This window comes from Ammospiza caudacuta, chromosome 8 (assembly GCF_027887145.1).
Source record: "Ammospiza caudacuta isolate bAmmCau1 chromosome 8, bAmmCau1.pri, whole genome shotgun sequence".
NCBI lineage: Eukaryota > Metazoa > Chordata > Aves > Passeriformes > Passerellidae > Ammospiza > Ammospiza caudacuta.
Window position 1 is genome coordinate 30,429,727 of NC_080600.1, and position 18,189 is coordinate 30,447,915.

The following is an 18,189-nucleotide window of genomic DNA, read 5'->3' on the forward strand; positions in this document are numbered from 1 at the left end:
TTTATGAATTTGGCATGAACACAAACATTAGTTAAAATTAGTCCCCCTAACTAAGACAGTCAGAACTACTTGCTAGAATTGGAAACATTTTCATCAAATACATTCAACAGCATTTTTGTACTGATTTTCTCTGTTCCTGCTATCTGCCTGACTGTCCTTTTATCCTTCACAAATTTTGACTCCATTATTCAACTCCAACTGTTTTTAAAGGAAAAGCAGGCAAAGATAAGGACTGCTTCAATTTTCATGAAAACTGCAGACTGGAGCGAAAAGGGAGACCAGAGTGGCCCAGCAGTAAAGGAAAGGCAGTGAGGACTCAGCATTTTTAAGCTCTGTTTAGCAGCAGTCAGTAGTGCAGTAACCCATGGGGAGCTGCTGAGAGAGGGAGGCTCTGTATTCTGGGGGTGGGATTTAGGGGGCATAGATCCAAAAGCAAGAGGGCTCCACTGACTCTGTTGCTGGCAGAAAACTGATTTTAATAAACACAGACATGCTGAGATAGAAACACGGCCATTATTGTATTGAGGCTGGTAAATGCCTATTTCTCATTGAGATGAAAAAGCTTGACCTTGTGCTTAAACTAGAGGTGATATGATCAAACTACACATAATGGCACCTAGAAACCACCTGGAAACTGGTGAAAGCCTGATAATACTTTAAAGAGTTCAAAGAATGTAGTACCAGGCTCCTATCCTTAGAAAAGTATAATTTTCCCAACATGGGCAGGTTTCTTCATTTATGCTCATTCCCACTGTCAATATTTTGTAGCAAAGCAGTCCAACAGGTGATAATGCTTGGAAATGGGGGTTCTCTGTGCTCTGTCCCCCGGCTTATTTGATATGAATTGTATTCAGCTCCATCCAGCTCATACACCAGTGCTTGCCTAAGGCTATCTAGTATGCACTAGTGGAAATGTCAGGTTGTTTAGCATATGTTCTTCAGGCACACAGAGATCTTTCCTGGAGCACAGATGAGATTAATATTATTAATGGAGATATCTGTAGTGGAAACAATCTTCCAAATGCTTTGAATATTGCGCATATTAAACAAAGAAAATAAAACATATTGAAACACCTTAGAAACTTGCAAAGCAAATAGTAGCTCAGGGCAACAATATTTCTTATTGCCCAAGGTTTCTTCAATGAATATGGAGATTTTTTCTGCATATTTGCTCTAAAGACAAAGGCCACATTATTATCTGAAAAGCATTTACATTATCAGTTCAAGGTGTCTGAACAGAGTTGAGGAATTTTAGCAGAACTTCTTTACCATCTATCATTCATCTGAGCTATTCTAGACAAACTGTGCAATAATTGTTGGGGCAAAAAGGAAATAGGATCATTTGTGTATTATTTTTGGACAACTGTCTGGAATTATTTGGAAAATAGGAAAATAGCATATTGAACAGATTAACAGAGCTAAGCATGAAAAGACCTGCACTGAAGCCATACACTGAATGTTGCTCAGCAGAGATTTACATTGTGAAGTTCATTAACAGTTTATTGCTAATGTCAAAGACCATGTAGGTGGGAGGCTAATAACCATCCTGATGAGATGTTTGACTGCTGGAAGGAGTCTGTGTGATCTCAGCTGTCTCCACAGGTGCTGCAGAAGGACACTGATAGGCAGCTGGTCGAGATGATAGCTGTGTGTCTCTTCCAGCTGGAGCTATTCTGTCCCGTCCTGTTCTGACATGCCTTTTTGCAAGATCTATTCAGCCTCCACACTGTGTGGTGAATCCTGGAGTATGGTGTGGGAATTTCTTTCCCATCAACCAAAAAGCAAACTTAGAATAGCTTAAAGAAGGCTGGATTTCTAGAGTCTGTAATTAGGGAAAATAAATCCCAAGCATTATTGTTAACACCTCTTAATCATCACTCTCCAAAGCTTGTGCTGAGGGCTTAACCTTGTTATGGGGTAGTGAGACCCATTTTTTTTGCAGAGCTTTCAAGATGCCCTGGTGAGAAGGGCCTGATAGCTTCTGTAGGTGCTTAAATGGGGTCTCACCCTCTGTGTTCTGCCTGTTAAGCTGGAGTCATGTTTATGGAAGGAAACTAATCATGCCAAAACTTGGTGCTGCTACATTCTTAAATAGAAAAGAACTTCATTTAATTTAATCCCCCAATAAGGAGTCCTTTTTACTGTTCACTTGAATGGCTCTCTGTAGACAGTGTTGACTTTCATGTAACATGGAAAATTACATTAATTTCCAAGGCTCTTGTTTCTCTTTCAAATCTGGTTGAGACTGGTCAGTGGACCCAAAAGTTCCTGATGAGAACTGGCAGATGGATGAGCAGATGATTAGGCAGACAGATAGACAGCAGGAACACATAAGACTCATTTCATGAGGAAACTGGACTGAAAACAGAAGTAGCAGTGGGTACTTGGATAATATTCATATTCTGGTCACCAATTTATAAAATGCCATGTTTTTGAAACCATTTCAAAGCTTGTAGATTACATCCTTAGCAGTTTAAACAGCAAAGGGAAAAACAAAGGAACATTGCTAAGACTTTTTTCCAGCTCCTTTTTTTTTTGGTCAGAATGCTACATTTTTATAGTCTGGACCGCATTTTAAGCCTTTAAAGCCAAATTCAGCTTGGACAGCCCTGGAAATTTCAATAGAGGATTAATGTGTGTCATTAAGCAAAGAAATATGGTCTAGTAGTTTTCAATAGCAACAAATGCTTGCTATGGTACTTCTCTGATCAACATATTTTTCATTTACTGTAAAGCATTTGGGCTGCTCCAAGTGTATGAAATATCCATGGAGGAAAGCTGACAGTGGATTGTGACTTGAGCTGGCCACTACATTCCTGCAGCAAAGGTCATTCTTGTTCCTAAATGTTTTCCTTCCAAGCAGAAAACCAGCTCATCAAAAGGAAAGCCCCTTCCCCATTTAATATAATTTATTCATATTTATTGTTTATTTAGAAGGTTATTTGCTTATTAGCAAATTGACCCAAGTCAATCTGTAGTCTGACTGTCGTTAACAGGGAGAGGTTTGCTAGGTGCAGACAGAGAGGGCAAAAAGCAGGAATGCTCTTTTGAGTGGTTGAAGTACATCATAAATCTACCTGCAGGAAAAACAAGTTCCCCAGAAGAAAAGCATAAAGAGAAAAGCAGCTGGTGAAGCTGGAAACTTCTTTTCTAGAGTGCTCTGAGCAGAGCAGAGAACTCTGGACATTCAGAGTCCAGTGACTCCTTTGAGCTACAGCAGCTCTAGAAGGCCATGGAAAGAGCTGGGCTTGGTATTTCCTGTGTAAGATTATATTGGAATGCACTAAGAAGGCAGGCCCCTCTCTCAGGTGTCAGATGGGGACCCCAGGGCAGAGCTGTCACCCTGTGCCACCCTCCCTGCAGAGTTGCAGAGGTGCTGCTGCTCCTCAGCTGCACCAGCAGCCGTGGGGCTCCGCGGCCAAGCCACAGCTGCAGCACTCACTGCTGGCCCTGCTGGCCCAAAGCAGGGCACGTTCCCAGCACACCAAGGGAAACACGGAGGGGTTCACACCCAAGGTGGGATTTGCAAGAGCTCTCGCTGCTAAACTGCTTCTGCTTCCTCTGAAATCCGTTCTCTCACACATTCCACCTGCTCAGTTGGGCCGATGGTGAAAGTTTTGAAAACTCCATTTTATGAGTGTGAGAAACATGATAGAATCAAGCCAGAAACATAATATATAGCCTCTGTACACCTTCTCTGCTTTCCAACTTCCTAGTTTAATTCACCAGTTGATGCTGCCTAACAGGTTGCAGAAGTCTGCCTTCTCAAGCAGTCATGAGACAGCCTGAAAATTTCTCAAAGCTCTTTTATAATATATCAAAACTATTTACCACTGCCTCCAGAGAAGTATGCTTTGGAACAGTCTCAAAAGGTCAAGTTATCCCACTGAAACACCTATTACTATAAAGAGAATGAAAAGAAAAAAATAAAGAAAAATGAACAAGCCAACAGCAGCAGCACAGCCCTGGAAAATATGAAGTCATAAGTAGAGTTCAGCCAGAGCAGACTCCCATTAAATTTTGTTTAAGAGCCAAGTTCCACCCTGAGATATGTGTGAGCTGCAATTTATTTCAGGGGGAGCTGTGCTGTACTTCATGCCATGGCAGGGCTTGGACACAAGAACGTATCTGTTACAAGAGAGGAGTAAAGCCCACTTCCTTTTTGCATTTTTTTGGTTCTGTCTGCATAGATCAAATAGAAAACTTAAAGGAATGGATAAAACAGGCCTCAGGCCCCAGCTTTACAGGGCCTCTCTTTCAATTTTAATTCCTTCTCCCACAAGACCTGAATGTCTGCATCTCTAAAGCCACTTGGCTCCTTTAATGGGATGTGGTAGTCTTTCCCTCTTCCCCTGCTATGCCCACGAGTGTTAAACCCACAAGCAGGAGCTCTAAGGATTGTCCTTCCAGCTTCTTTGCTCTTAAGAGTCCTTTTAGGACACAGCCAGCAGGAAGGGCTCCCTAGGAGATGCACATGCTTTATAAAGAAGGGTCATACACAGCAGCCTGGCTTTAACTTTTTAAGACCTTACACTGGATATTTTTGCTTGAGAAGGAGGAGGCCTGATTAATGAGGAGGGAAGAAGGGGTGGCAGAGATGTTCCCTACCCTGGCTGCATTCCAAGACAAGGTCTAGGCTTACCAGCACCTCTCTGTGCTGTGCTGGGTGCACAGCTGGCTTCAGACAAAAGCCTTTATCACTGCTGGGGCAGGCAGCTGCTGCACAGATGGAGGGGACAAAATCATGAAGTCATGGTCACACAGCCCTGCAGGCACTGGAGTTGCCTGGGAGAACTGGACAGAGGAGTTCCCTGCTCCCTGCCACCAGCTGTGCATTCAGTAATGCTGAGCTTCAAAGGTTGAACTCTTTCAAGTCCAAGTTAAAAGATCTCGTTCAAGAAGAGCGGCAGACAAGGCTCAGTCCCGCCAAGCGCCAAGCCTGGATGTGAGCAGGAGGTTAAAGGACTTCATATGAGAAACTCTGGTACATGCAAAAGCGTTTATACCCCAAGGCACCCATTTAAACACTGAATTACTAATTCTGGCTCAAAACTTTCCCATTCCTCAGATCCCTTGATGGTTGGCCTGTGCTTTAACTCTCCATTAAGCATCTGCTACTGGCTCTAGTGGCTAAGACTAGAGCCATCAGCTCCATGCAACACTTCCATGGGCAGAGATTAAAAGGATTTTAAGTCCTGGTTAGTCAAGAAAACCCAGCACCACCAGGATCAAACTCACATTGGCCATCACTTGTCATGGACTCTGTAGCAGATGGGAAGAGTTGTTCCCATTGTCCCTGGGAAAGGAAGTGTCATTTCCTTAATGCTGGTGTAACCTAACAGCTGGTGAGGGCTAAGGGACACACAGGCAGCAGCTCCGGTAATGCCACAGCATCACTTCATTGTGCAGTGGCAGTGAAACAAAGGACAGGGAAAATTGGTACCAAATCTCATTAGCTAGAAGATGGATTGGGAATATCCCAGCAAGGAAGGGGAATGGAAAAGACAGATGTGTGTGGCCCTGGGAGTCTGGAGAGACATATAACCCTCGGCCACAGCTGACATGCCATGGCTGTGTGCCTGTTAAGGGACAGAGTTTGCATTTCTTGCTACATCTCCTTTCACCAAGGATATTTTCAGTGGAGGGGGGAGTGGGAGGAAATTATCCTCTAAGGGATATGGATGCTCATGTCCACAGACAGCAAGCTGGTGCCCTGAAGTGCCAAGTAGTGGAAAACAAAATCAATTGCAAAGCTGAACACCCACATTTATCCCTATTTCCCTGGCAAACTTCCCCTGGCCACCCACAAGTGCTGGGCTGTTCTCTGTGGTGCAAGCAGCAGGGCATGACTGGGCAGGGCTGGTCCCCAGCTTCTTCTCAGGTGTGAGCTGTGAGGGAAATCACTGGGGTGGAAAAGGGCATGTGCTACCTGCTATGGTCTCCAAGTCTCTTTTTCTCATTCAATGAGGAAAATCTACCCTTCTCTTCTGGAATAAATCACAGACACAATCTTCAATTACAGAACATGTGCTTTTCCCCCTCCCACATCTCCCCCCAGTGACTGCTGCAGTTTCATATCTGACAAAAATAGCGATCCAGACGTCCAAAGGGAGGAGCTTGTATTTCTCCCTGTGGCCATCTTCAGCAGCTGCCAGCTCTGCAAGGCCCTGGGGCTGCACCACGACTGAGGTGGGGGAAGATTCAGCCAGATTTGGTACTCAGGTCACTTAAAAACAGCACAGTAACAGCAGCAGCATGGAAGTTACACTGCTGTCTGTTCTGCTGCTAGGCTCTGGGGAAAACAGGACACAGGATGTGCTTCCTGTGTGGGGAAGGCTTGTGGCAGCCTGGGAAAGAAGGCATGACCTTTTCCTTAAAGGAAATGCAATTTGTGGAGAGGGAGGAAAAGTCCAGGCTGCATTTTTGTCTTAAAAGCAGTGTCATGCAGCTGTACCTCATCTCACTTTCTCCCCTGTGTTTAAAGCTGATCTTTATTTATTAAGCAGTGCCACATTTTAAAGAGTTTCATACCTCTCTGCCAGCCCATTGTTGCTCCAGTCAGTCATGAACCTTCTGACAGAAATCAGAGGCTGTCACAATGAAAGGTTTCATTCATTGCAAGCAAAGGAAGCCAGAGGAGGTACCTCGAGAGCAGAAGGGCTCAGCCCATGCTCTGCTTCCAGCTCACAAATGGTTATGTCCCCAGGATGCTGAGATTAAGCATCTCACACAGAACGTGGGAGGAGGAAGAAGAATCTTTTTCTGAGATTCACAGATTTTAATGGATTCCAGAAGGGAAATCCTTTACCCAGGAGCAACAGCAAAGTTCAGAGAAATGTAAAAGTATTTATCTCCCCAGTTGTGTTCCTGCCTGCCAAAAGCAGGAGGGGTGATTTACTCCTCCTTGGCACAAAGAATCCCTTATGGATCATTAATCCTCAGGGGGAATGAGCTCAGGAGCTGCAGACATCTTTTCTTAATGTGCAAGAACCTTGAATCAGCAGGAAGTTTTCTTTGGGAGCATACAGGATCAGTTTATCTTTATTTGCTCCCCACTACCCCCAGTCTTCAATAGTGTTTCCTACAAGAGCTCTAGTTACCATTCATAAATCACTTTGCCTTCAATAAAATCTGTGGTGATAGTAGATGAGGCTGCTGTGAGCTAAACCAAGGCATTTGAAGTAGAGTAGTATTAAAAAATTAGGATCTGAAATCAGCAAATTCTGATAGAAAGTCCAATAAAATTAATATGAGCAATGTCAAATTCCGGGGTACAAGTATCTCAACAACAGATTTCAGCACTGCAATGGCAGCTTGCAATAAGAAAGGGATGCCAAAGAAACACCAGAAACTGGAAGGACACAGAAATAGTTGGGTATTTGTTTACAGGCCAGGACATCGGGTGATCTCAGGTGATGAAGTTTTCAACTTACAGCTAGAGCTGTGCAGAAAACATGCACAAAAACCTATGGTAGGAAAAGGGTTAGATCTGGTGGACACCACTTGTTAATATTTTCTCATTTCTTTAGGAGTAATGAAAAGAACAATAGTCTCATTTTGTCTCACTCTGAATCTGTGAAAGCACCTGAAAATATTTATATAATGTCTCAGTTGCTAACATTATAGACTGTGTTTCTCTCTATACATTCACAATATGCAGATATTTACAATATGCCACTGTTCTATGGTGGATGGCATTTTATATTTTTTACCTCAGCAAAAAAGAAGTGCAGCAGGGAATTACACTTCTGTATTCAAATCCCTCAAGAAGCACTCCATACTTAGATTTGCCAGGTTCCACATAAGTCTGGTAAATACACATCCTTGTTACTTTAAATTACTTACAAGATCAGAAATGTGGCTGGAAGGGAAAACACAAAGCTGGCTGGTGTCCTTGGGTTTTATGCTCTCGTGTGTGTCTGCATGTGCACACAGCATCCTTTATTTTGGCTCTATGTCACACAGTTAGGCTTTGACAAATTGAAAAGTATTAGGATTAGAACAATCATGTTTACAGGTATTACCACCTGCTACTTCATTTCTTCCATGGTGCTTAAATGTTCAGGCATGTGGCTTTGAAACACGGTACTTTTAATACACTTAAAAACCCTGCTGGATTTCTGCTCTCTTTGATCTCCACAGTCTAGAGACTATCTCAGAGAATACAAATATATGTGTTTAGGGGAAAAATATTTTCAAGGAGAAACCCCTAAAATCCTTCCAGCTTGATATGCATTACCAGTTGATGTCATACCTAAGGTTGTTTTTTGCATTTTATCTTCATGCTTCAGGAGGCTGAAATCTCTACCCAGAATCAGCAACTTGATGAGGTAACTTGAGAAGACAGATGTGGTCAGCACCACATGAGCACCAAAGTGTCAAATAATTATTTGGTGATTCTTGTTTAGAAAGGAGATGGAGGGAGAGATCATTCTGCCCTGAGAAATTTACAGACTGAACAAAGTAAAAAGAATACACTTTTGCAATGAAGAATATTGTATTTTGTCAAGAAGAAATGGGAAGGATGTGAGTGGAAAGCTGGCTATTAATCATGAGTAGGAAGAAGACATTAATTGGAGAGCTGGAGACAGAGGAAAGACTCAGATAACCAATGGTATAAAAAAACCAGCTTATTTTGGGGGCTGTACAACACCAGCTTTTCCATCTCTCACCATGCCAAGTCACCATGTGGTAATATCTTGGATTTGTAGTAATTTCAAATTGTCCCCTGTACAGCAAGTACAAATCAGATCTGGGTTCTTGGGTCAGGGTGTGGGATGGTTGACTTGGGAAGAGGTATTGTGAGGAACCAGATCCATTCAATCATAGAAAAGATAAGATAGAAGGGTATTTTTCCCTTTTTAAAGGATGTTCGTGGGTTCAGTCACTACCTATTGCCTGAGCTGTAGGTATGATGAGTAGACAGCTCTTAGTGGGAGATGGTAAAATGCCAAAGGCAATCAGCAAGGTGTCAAAAGAATTAATTTTTTTCACATTAGGTGGACACAGCCTTCACGAAAGGACCTACGAAGCAGCCTTTGAATAATAATATCATGGAATGGGTTGGGTTGAAAGGAGCCTTAAAAAGCATCTGTTTCTAACCACACCCCCATGGTCAGCTTCATCTTGCTCCAAGTCCCAGCCAGCCTGGCCCTCTTCTCCCTGACCTGGTGGCGTTCTTCCTGGCTTTGGTGATGTTAGCAGAAGTTGTTCACTCCACTCCTCTTCATGACTGGAGTGGGGATAGGTTGAGTAACAGGAAAAGTGACAGTGTTCAGAGCACACTGAGTGGTTTTGCAAAAGAGTGAAAAACCCTTTTTTTTCCAAAGCAAAGAGGAAGCTGGGACTTAGTTCCCAACTGCACATTTGTTTCCTGGTGTACTCAACACATCATGCAGGGTTTTCTGTAGAGAGAGATACAAACTAATTTTGTGTAAAGCCCCTCTTTCCACTAATTGCCATTAATAACTGGTAGCACAGCTTCTTTAAACCAAAAAAAAAGGTCCCTATGAGTTCCGTGTGGGGAAAACTGGATTTTTATGCAATACAGTCCAAAAATCAAAGGCCATTGACGTAATTATGGAAATTCAAGAGAGACAGACAATAATAATCTCTCCCAATCGTGCGATTCAGAATGTAAAAAGCATGTCCCAGTTGTAAATAAAAAATTGCTATGTGATGACAGGAAAGATCTGGAGAGGGGATGTGTTGTTTCATAGCAAGCTGTGAAGATGAGAGAGCAAAGAGAAATCAACAGGGAAGAGAGTGGAAGAAAGGGCAACTCCCAAAGGAAACAAAGCCTCAGCCCAGATGGTGACAGGGAAAGATCTATGTTTTCCTGACCTGTTCTTTTCCTCCTTCCCACTGCAGCACTGCGGAAGGTCCTTGAGAGAAGGGAGGAAATGGCATTTAACAGCTGGGACCTGTGTGTCTGTTGTATGTTCAGAGATGGCCATTTACTTGTGGGCTAAGAAAGGGACAGACAGGTAGGATTAGGAGGTGCAGAGGGTATCTGAACTAGACAACATGAGAGAGCAGCTGTGAGAGAGGCCACAGATACATCAAGGATTTAATTTCCTGCTTGCTTGTTGGATGGGACAGGGAGTGTGCTCATTACACTGGCATGAACCATTGACAGAAGAGCAACCTCAGCTAGCTCATGAGTGCTCCTTTTAAAGTTTCAGGAAATAAAAGACTAGACTATTTAATAATAAATTGGTAAATTTCTAGCCCTAATACATGCTAAGAAAATCCTGAAAGCAGAATTCAACAATATATTCTAGAAGACAGAAATAAAATATTAAAATCCACAATGTCATTTTAAACATCAGGATTTTTGAAAATGTATACAAGTTTCCTGAACTCTAGGATGACAACATTTTATGGTAACTCTTCACCATCCACTAGAAATATTTTTTTCCTTTACTCATTCAGACAGATAACTGTTTAATCACTTGTGTTTAAGTGATTTGTGGTCTGTTTGTCTCACCTAAGGATTATTTGGTTCATCTAAAGTCAGCCATGAAGACCTACTTTTTCATCCCTTCTTAAAGGACTGAAATTTTTGAAACATCCAATTATCAGAAAAGAAGTGTCTTACTTTTGTCTTAGTAAGAACACTTTTCAAATAATTGAGATGAACTACAGAGAAGTTTGCCTACAAAAAAAAGTTAAACTGGAATAACAATTCTGTAAAATCTCTTCCAGCATAAATTAATTTTCTCAACTGTTTGAGAATTATTACATAGAATTATGTAATAGGATTGAATTGATTCTTGAATAAGTATTTTGTTTCTGAAGGAGAGTAGTTTTTAAAAGGAATAACTTTATTTTTGTTATGAATATACTAATATGATCACCATTTCTAGAAAACTGTGCTAAAGATGCAACTACCAAATTCTCCCAGCACAGATGAGCTAGAAGAGGATTATAAACCTGAACAAATAAAGCCATATAAGTAGTGGAAAGGATGGTGGGTATAAATACACGTCTTTGTATACATATGCATACAGATATAAGGTATATTGTATATACACACACTCTGTGTGTGTATATATGTGGGAACAGAATTCAAACTAGATTTTTAGGTCTGGTGTTACTGAAAGAGTCCCTGCTCACAACTATAAACACCTGCACATATGTAATGATTTGATGTCTGATCCTGTATGGCTGTGAACTATTCATGAACATGTACTGTATGATGTGGACTGTCTCATAAAACTAGGTATTTTAAACATGTAGTCCCCAGTAAAATAGGCATTTATCACTCACAATAACAAAGAACTGTCTCAGGGTGTGTTCAAATGCCCCCCTGCAACTTACTGATAAAAAGCTTAACTCAGTTCCAGGGCTTATCTGGAGAAAAAAGAGGTAGAGACCCTCATGAAATAACTGAATTCTTTTTTCCCTCTTAAGATGAAAAAGAGAGGCAGAGAAAAGGAAAGAAAAATCTCTTTAAAACTCTAATGCAGCAGAACAAGTTTAACCCATTGAGATTTTTAGTGAAGTTTTCTGCTTCATCAGGAAGAACCCTGTGGTGAAACATATGTCAGAAGAGAAGAAGATATGAGAAACTGGCATCCTTTGCATATGAGATGATTAATTAAGAGGAAAATCACTCAGCCAGCTGTCTCATTGGTGAAGCTACACGTGCAAGGTACATCAGCAATAAGGGATCAGTTTAGCACAGACAGTGCATTTGATTTCCATGCTAACATAGCAGAGATAGGAATCTGGTGTGAATTAGATTGTGCTGACTCTTCAAGAAACAGAGGAGTCCAGATCTTATTTCAGCATGAAATTATGAGCTGCATGTCTGTTGTTGTAGCATTGCAGTGTTGGTACTTGATGCAGTTATCAGTTACAAATAAATTACCCAGAGAAGAGAGGCTATTCCTCCATTTGTGTTCACAAATTGTTGGCAAACAAGGCCTGATTTCTCCAAGTCACAATTTTCTCCATTCTCCAAGTAGTTTTTCAGAATGCTTAGCAGCTGGTGAATTTTTCATCTACTCATTATTGGGGTAATGCTGTCAAATTCATCTGACTTAGAAAATTAAGGAAGTAAAACACAATTGTCTGCTGCCCGAATACTTGCCCTCCTATGGTGTTTCTATATTCTTGTCACATTTGGGTTATTCATGCATTTTCTACCACAACTTGTATGTGAAACAAAAAATTGTAAACAAACTTCCTACTCATGTCAAATGCTGTTTTAGAAGTTTTTTGATCTTTCTGTGGGAAACAAGCAGGCCAGTTGCTAAATAACTTGTGAGCTATGTTTTTTTTCCTGAGCATGCATTACAGAATTAGGCAGTGGGAAGCAAAGAGCTGTTGCACCAGTGATTCTGCTGGAACCAAACCAACTCCTTCCTCCCCAGTCTTCCCAGCTAAAATCTGCCTCACCAGCAGTGTCCATGGAGAGCAGTCATTTCTCTCCCACCTGTAATCTCTCCCCTTTACCAGCCTTTTGAAGAAGATGTGCCTGTACAGCACCTAGCACAGTCAGATCCCTCTGCTGGCTTGGATTTCTCTACGCTATAGGAATACTGATCCCTCCCCAACAATAGAGGCAGGCACTGCACAGAGCACACACACAAACAGACTTTCATCAGACAATGCAGTTCTGAAAGCCTGTTTTACAAAAGACTTTGCTGATTGGACTCAGTCATTTGAACAGCTATGCATACAGAGTATATTACACAAGAGCCTAGAAAGAAAGGTGCAGCAGTAGCAGCAATGAGATGCAGACACTGCATAATTCTATAATATTAACAGGCTTAAGCACACAACTAGCCACAACCTGAATCTTTAACATCTACTTTAACATCTACTGTGTTTTGTTGTTTTTAAAAATGATGCCCAGCAATGCTGAAATTGTGTATTTTAAACCAGCAGACTCCTATTTGGGTCAACATCCTCCCTATTCTCTCCAGCTCAGCGGTTTGCCAACATTTCTGCTGTTAATTACTGAAATTTTAGGTGCATTCTGAGCCTTTCAATTCCCAGACTTTCACATAAATATGTCACACAATGAGGGTGTCAGGAGAGCCCTGGGGTATAAAGCCAAATTTTCCAATTCATATGCACAGTGGTGGGAAACAAACATACAAGCAGAGGCATTCAATTTACATCAATGCTGGTAGGATATGTTTTGAGATTTCTGTGCTAAAAATGAGAGGTTACTATAATCTGTAGGTTTCCTTGTGTATAAATGCTCAGAGGTTTACCAGTGAAGACCAGATTTTCATAATCAATAGCCCCTGTTTTTGTTTATCACTTACTGTCACAGGCAAGCACTTCTGTTGATTAAGGGCAATGAAATCACATATATTGCCAAGGTGTGAATAACACAATTAAAAACCTGAAGGGTTCATTCAAGGCTTTTCACAAGCCCTGTGTGAAAGGCAAGAGGTATTGCTCCAGGAACATACAAAAGAACCAGTTTGCAGCCCCAAAATAGATCTCATTATAGGCTGAAGATGTGGCAAGGCTGTTCTCAGAACCACACTCCCCATTCACATCATGAAGTCTCTGCCTTTATCTGAGGCCACCTTTGCAAGGTCTCAGCCTCTCTGAGGGGACAGATATACATGACTCACTTTGCCAGAAGCTCTGACTGTCATTGGGGCAGGTGGAGAAGCTTGGGCTGATGGAGCCAAGGCCTCCTGCTCGTGGAACAGAGGCAGCACCAGACTGCTCCCTGAGCAGGGCAGTGCCTGGGTTACTGCTGGAGGACAGCTGGCAATGCACAGGGAGTGCATACAGCTCAAGGAGACTTTGCTTCACCCTCTTCCTCACCTTCTTCCTCTCTCTGCAGCTGGGGCATGGCCTGAAGACCAGCCTTGCTTCTTGGTTTCCTTTTGGGCCAATTCTTCTGCAGTGCACACATCACACTGCTTCCTGTCCCCCCAGGAAGAGGAACTTATCTGTTGATGGGTGATGAGGAAGAAAAGCCTCCACAAAGTGTTCTCCTAAACCACTAACTACTTTGACAGCTGGCATTTGGAGTATAAGAGAGCCCAGATAAACATTCCCAGCCTGTTGGGTACAGATGAAATCCTGTAAATTGCAGAACACCTTCTCCAAAGGGGTGAACACCTCTGACCCATAAAGATGGCTTTGCACAGATCACTGCCTGCCCAGGCTGAACCTTTGACTTGGTGACGTTTATTGTCCTAATCCTTCACCTCATCTGAGCTGTCCCACTGCCTCAAAATAGGGTCACTGCAGTTTAACAGGAAGAGGGCAAAAGCTGCTAGCTGAACTGAGACTGCCAAACCTGTGGAGTTCCTCAGGTTTCATAGTTTAGTCAGGCAGCTACTGCTTGTACATGTGAGCAGGAAGCAAGTGCACCACAGAGTTACTGTCTCCCTCACCTCTGGTATGGGTACAGAGAACCCACTCAGATATCTGGGGGATAGCTGAGCTGGGCATGGGAAGTGCCCAAGGTGAGAGGGTGGGGCATCCCCATATAGGGGCAGAATACATTTACAGACCCCACAGAGCTGAATATTTAAAATTTGAAACAGTGCGTGCTCCCCCCTGGATTGACAGGATCATATGCATTTATAGCATGAATAAAATTCCTTATCAGCCGTGGGTGAACACAAGGAGATGAGCAAAGAACATGAGCAATTAGGTAACTTAACACTGTTCAGTTTACATCACTTGGCAGCTGCTCTGTGGTCTCACCTACAGGTATTCAGCAAAGAATTAATAAGTTCAGAATATGTATCAAAAAGGTTTTGATTATTATTTTATGCATTTTCACACCCATCTCAAAGATTTTCACTGTGGCTATGAAGCAGATTTGTTTTCCCAATTATTCTGCTTCTCTAGCAAACATCTGCTGTCCATGCTGTGCAGTGCCTGTCAATACACTGAACTTTCAATTGTTTGTCTTGTTTCTTGCAAAATTAGCAGGAATTTTACTAGGAAATAAGAACCTTTTCCAAAAGACCTTTCCCCAAAACTTCAACTGTTATCAATGCACCAAACATGCATTATACAGAAATATGGTACTATCAGACTTACCTTTAACTTTTGTTCCTAATCTATAAACTTTATCCATATAATTAAAGAAAACAAAACCAAAACAACAAAACAAAACCAAAACACCCAACCAAAGACAATACATTATGACTATTTTTCAGCCAGAATACTCCTAGCTGGATTGCAAGCAATTTATTTTCATGGAGAGAGAATCGTATGATCTTAAAATAGTTCAAGTTGAGAATTCCTGTCCACATTTTGGAAAAAAACCACGGAGAACCTGTTGCATCTGCCTTTTTTCATTATGAGCAGGCAAAAGGCCCCATGGGGCACGGACTCCTCATCCGGTGTCCCCCCAGGGCCTTCTGTGGGGTCTGAACCTGGGTCTGCCAGAGAGGCTGTTTGTAATGTATTCAGAACTGTGGAGCTGGTCCTGGATGTGTCACTTGGCCAAGCCTGTCACTAAAATACAACATTGCATCTGGACCCTTGCTGATATTTCACAATACACAAGAAGAACCTCAGTGAGTCATGACCACCCTCCTGGACATGCTTGGAGAGCACCAATAGCAGTAATTTACACAAGCTGGGCCAAACCCAAGCTCTCAGAATGCTGAATGAGCCTGCCTGTATCTTTTCTGGCTATAACAGAAAACAAGCTGCAGTAGAAAACAAGCTGTAATATTCTAAACTGCAGAATGAAGTAGAATAAAATATAAAGGTAGCATCTAATCTTTCTTGTTGGTTAGAATCTGCAAAAAGGACTGTAGGGTAACTAGGAATTGCTGGTTGGGATTCCAGAGATTCTGCTTGCTGTGTCTTTTCTGCTGGATCAGCCTGCCTCATTCAAAGCTTGGGAAACACTGTCAGTCTCTACAGTCATACAGAACAAATATCCTTACAGCAGTATGTGGATCAAACTCTGAATTGCAGGCTGATCCCAGCAGAACTGTCTGTGCTTTCTGCCTTTGTTATTGATGCTATGGTATGATAAACAATTCTGCTATTGGCAGTTTATTTATTAAAAATAAAACAAATGTACTTTCTTGAATTGAAACAAGAAAGATCATACTAAAGCCATAATGTAAAAAAATTGCAGCAGCAAAAACTCAAGAGTTTTTCACAGCTTATCAAATCATAGTCCATCCCTTCCTTCACCTTTCTTTTTGATACTGTCCCAAAATGAACACTACCATAGAGCAGCTGAGGCTCTGTGCTGCCTTGGCTGTTCGGGCCAAATCCTCTCTTTTAAAATTTACTGAAATATGCAGAGTTACACAAACACAGGACTTGCTCTCCTGTACCCTCTCTTGCTGAAAAACCAATTTGCTTGTCCTTAAGCCCGTGTTTCTAAATTTCCAGGAGCAGAAACACATTGTGGCTTTAAATATAGACTGTCAGTTTGTGGCTTGGGTCTCATGTTACACACAGACAGCTTGAGACTCCAAACGCAGGCTGGGCAGCACCATTACTATCTTAGAAAAGCGTCAGCACACTTTCAAAATGCTCTATAACTTCATTCCTGAAGGCGGGGGGAGGGAAAAACATTCAAATGAAACTTTTCTAAACTGGGGTTTAGGCGGAAACGTTGCTAACTTTGCTGGGTCCTGTTCAGGAGCCAGAGTTTGCAGAGCCTGTTCCAGTTCTTCCCTCACACACGCGCGCACACAAACACAAAGAATTAAGAAAGAAAACAGCTTCTTCGCAACTTTTTTTCCTTCAGGATTAGTCTCAGGCATTCCTTATTTTTTTTTTACTCCATACGAAACGCATTAGGCAATCTGTTCCTTAAGCGGCAGGCTGATAAATCCACTCTTATAGTAAGGGGGGAGGGGGGTAAGGGTACTCACGTGGTTGAGATGTCGCATTGTTTGGGGAACTCATAATTTACGCCTTTGAAAAATGCCTTATTTGTGTTGACAGCCTCTCTTCCCTGCGCAGAACTGACGGCGGGATTGAACAGAACAGCTGGAAGAACCCAGGAAAATGCTCCTCTTGTTCGGGCTCTCCTTGCCTGGCTCCTGACCCCTTTGCAACTGGAAAAGGAAACAGCACATGTGTCATTCTCTTTTGCCTGTGTAGCTCACATGAGCGGGGAGGGGCACCCATTTGCAGATAGCAGTAACTGTATTCAAGTTTTGCAAGTTGGATGTATTCCACCCCTCTGCTTTTATTAGCCAGCAACCAGTGGAAAGAAAATGCTCTTTTCATTCTTAGCCAAATCTAGACACACCTATTAAATCCACTTCCCAAACCCCTATCCAGTGCTGTTGATGTTATTTCTTTTAAGTGCAAAACTTGCTGCTGACTTGTTTTCCTAAAATGTCTACCATTAGTGGGTAAGATTGAAAGTAGGACTTTCAATTTTTGTAGCTCATTATCCCCCTTCACCCTCACAGTCTGACTGATTCTGTCCTTTTAACAGGTGAAAATTGAGGATGGCATTTACTGGGTCCACGTAGCTATATGAGCATGTACCATGAATTTATACTGTGCTCAAAACAAGCAGGAACCTGTGGCTACAGCACAGGCTGAAGCACAAGTGACTCCAGTCATGGCTCTGACACAGGCTTCCTATAGCACCTTTGGCAAAATATTTAATTTCTGCTCCAGTTTGCCATTGGTAGAATAAAGATGAGACACCTGGTTTCTCCCTAGTCTTGGTATTTTTATTTTAATGTACAGGCAGATGTTATTTGTAAATAATATGTATTTATTGGGCTGCGGAGGTTAATTTGCATACTCCACTGTGAGTTTTTCAGCCTGGACTAGGGTGCCAGCTGCCTTGTTTATATAGCTGCCATTTAAAGCTATCTGTTTGGCTGGCTGCATGCTGTGCTGCAGTCAGTGGCATGTAGTCACTGTAAATGTGCATACACAGCCTGTCTGTAGCTGACATGGACTAGGACTTCTAGGTTATCCCAGAATGCAAGCAATTTTTAATGCATATACCTTAAACACTAAGGAGAGGGGACAAAGTTTCCATTTTCCTGGTGTCTGTTATGGAGTCAGGATGAATTAACAGCCTGCCTGTGACAGCAGAAATGCAGTCACCACCAGGATGGAAGTGGAAAAAAACAGAGTAATGAAATTCAGGCTGGGACCATCCTGTTTTGCAAAATTGTCACAGGATATTTCTGCAAAATCATCTCAGTGACCTCCTACAAGAAATCAGTGCCGTGAACTTGGCTCACA

General features: G+C 42.1%; 1 protein-coding gene across 1 annotated transcript in view; it reads right to left on the bottom strand.

Annotated features, from left to right (window-relative positions):
* Window positions 1-17,023, bottom strand: part of GYPC (glycophorin C (Gerbich blood group)) — a 33,111-nt gene extending 16,088 nt beyond the window's left edge. Inside the window, exon 1 of the mRNA XM_058809951.1 lies at window positions 16,845-17,023. Coding sequence (XP_058665934.1) covers window positions 16,845-16,878 — 34 coding nt within the window. The 5' untranslated portion in view covers window positions 16,879-17,023. The remainder of the gene's footprint in view (window positions 1-16,844) is intronic.
* Window positions 17,024-18,189: the final 1,166 nt, after the last annotated feature.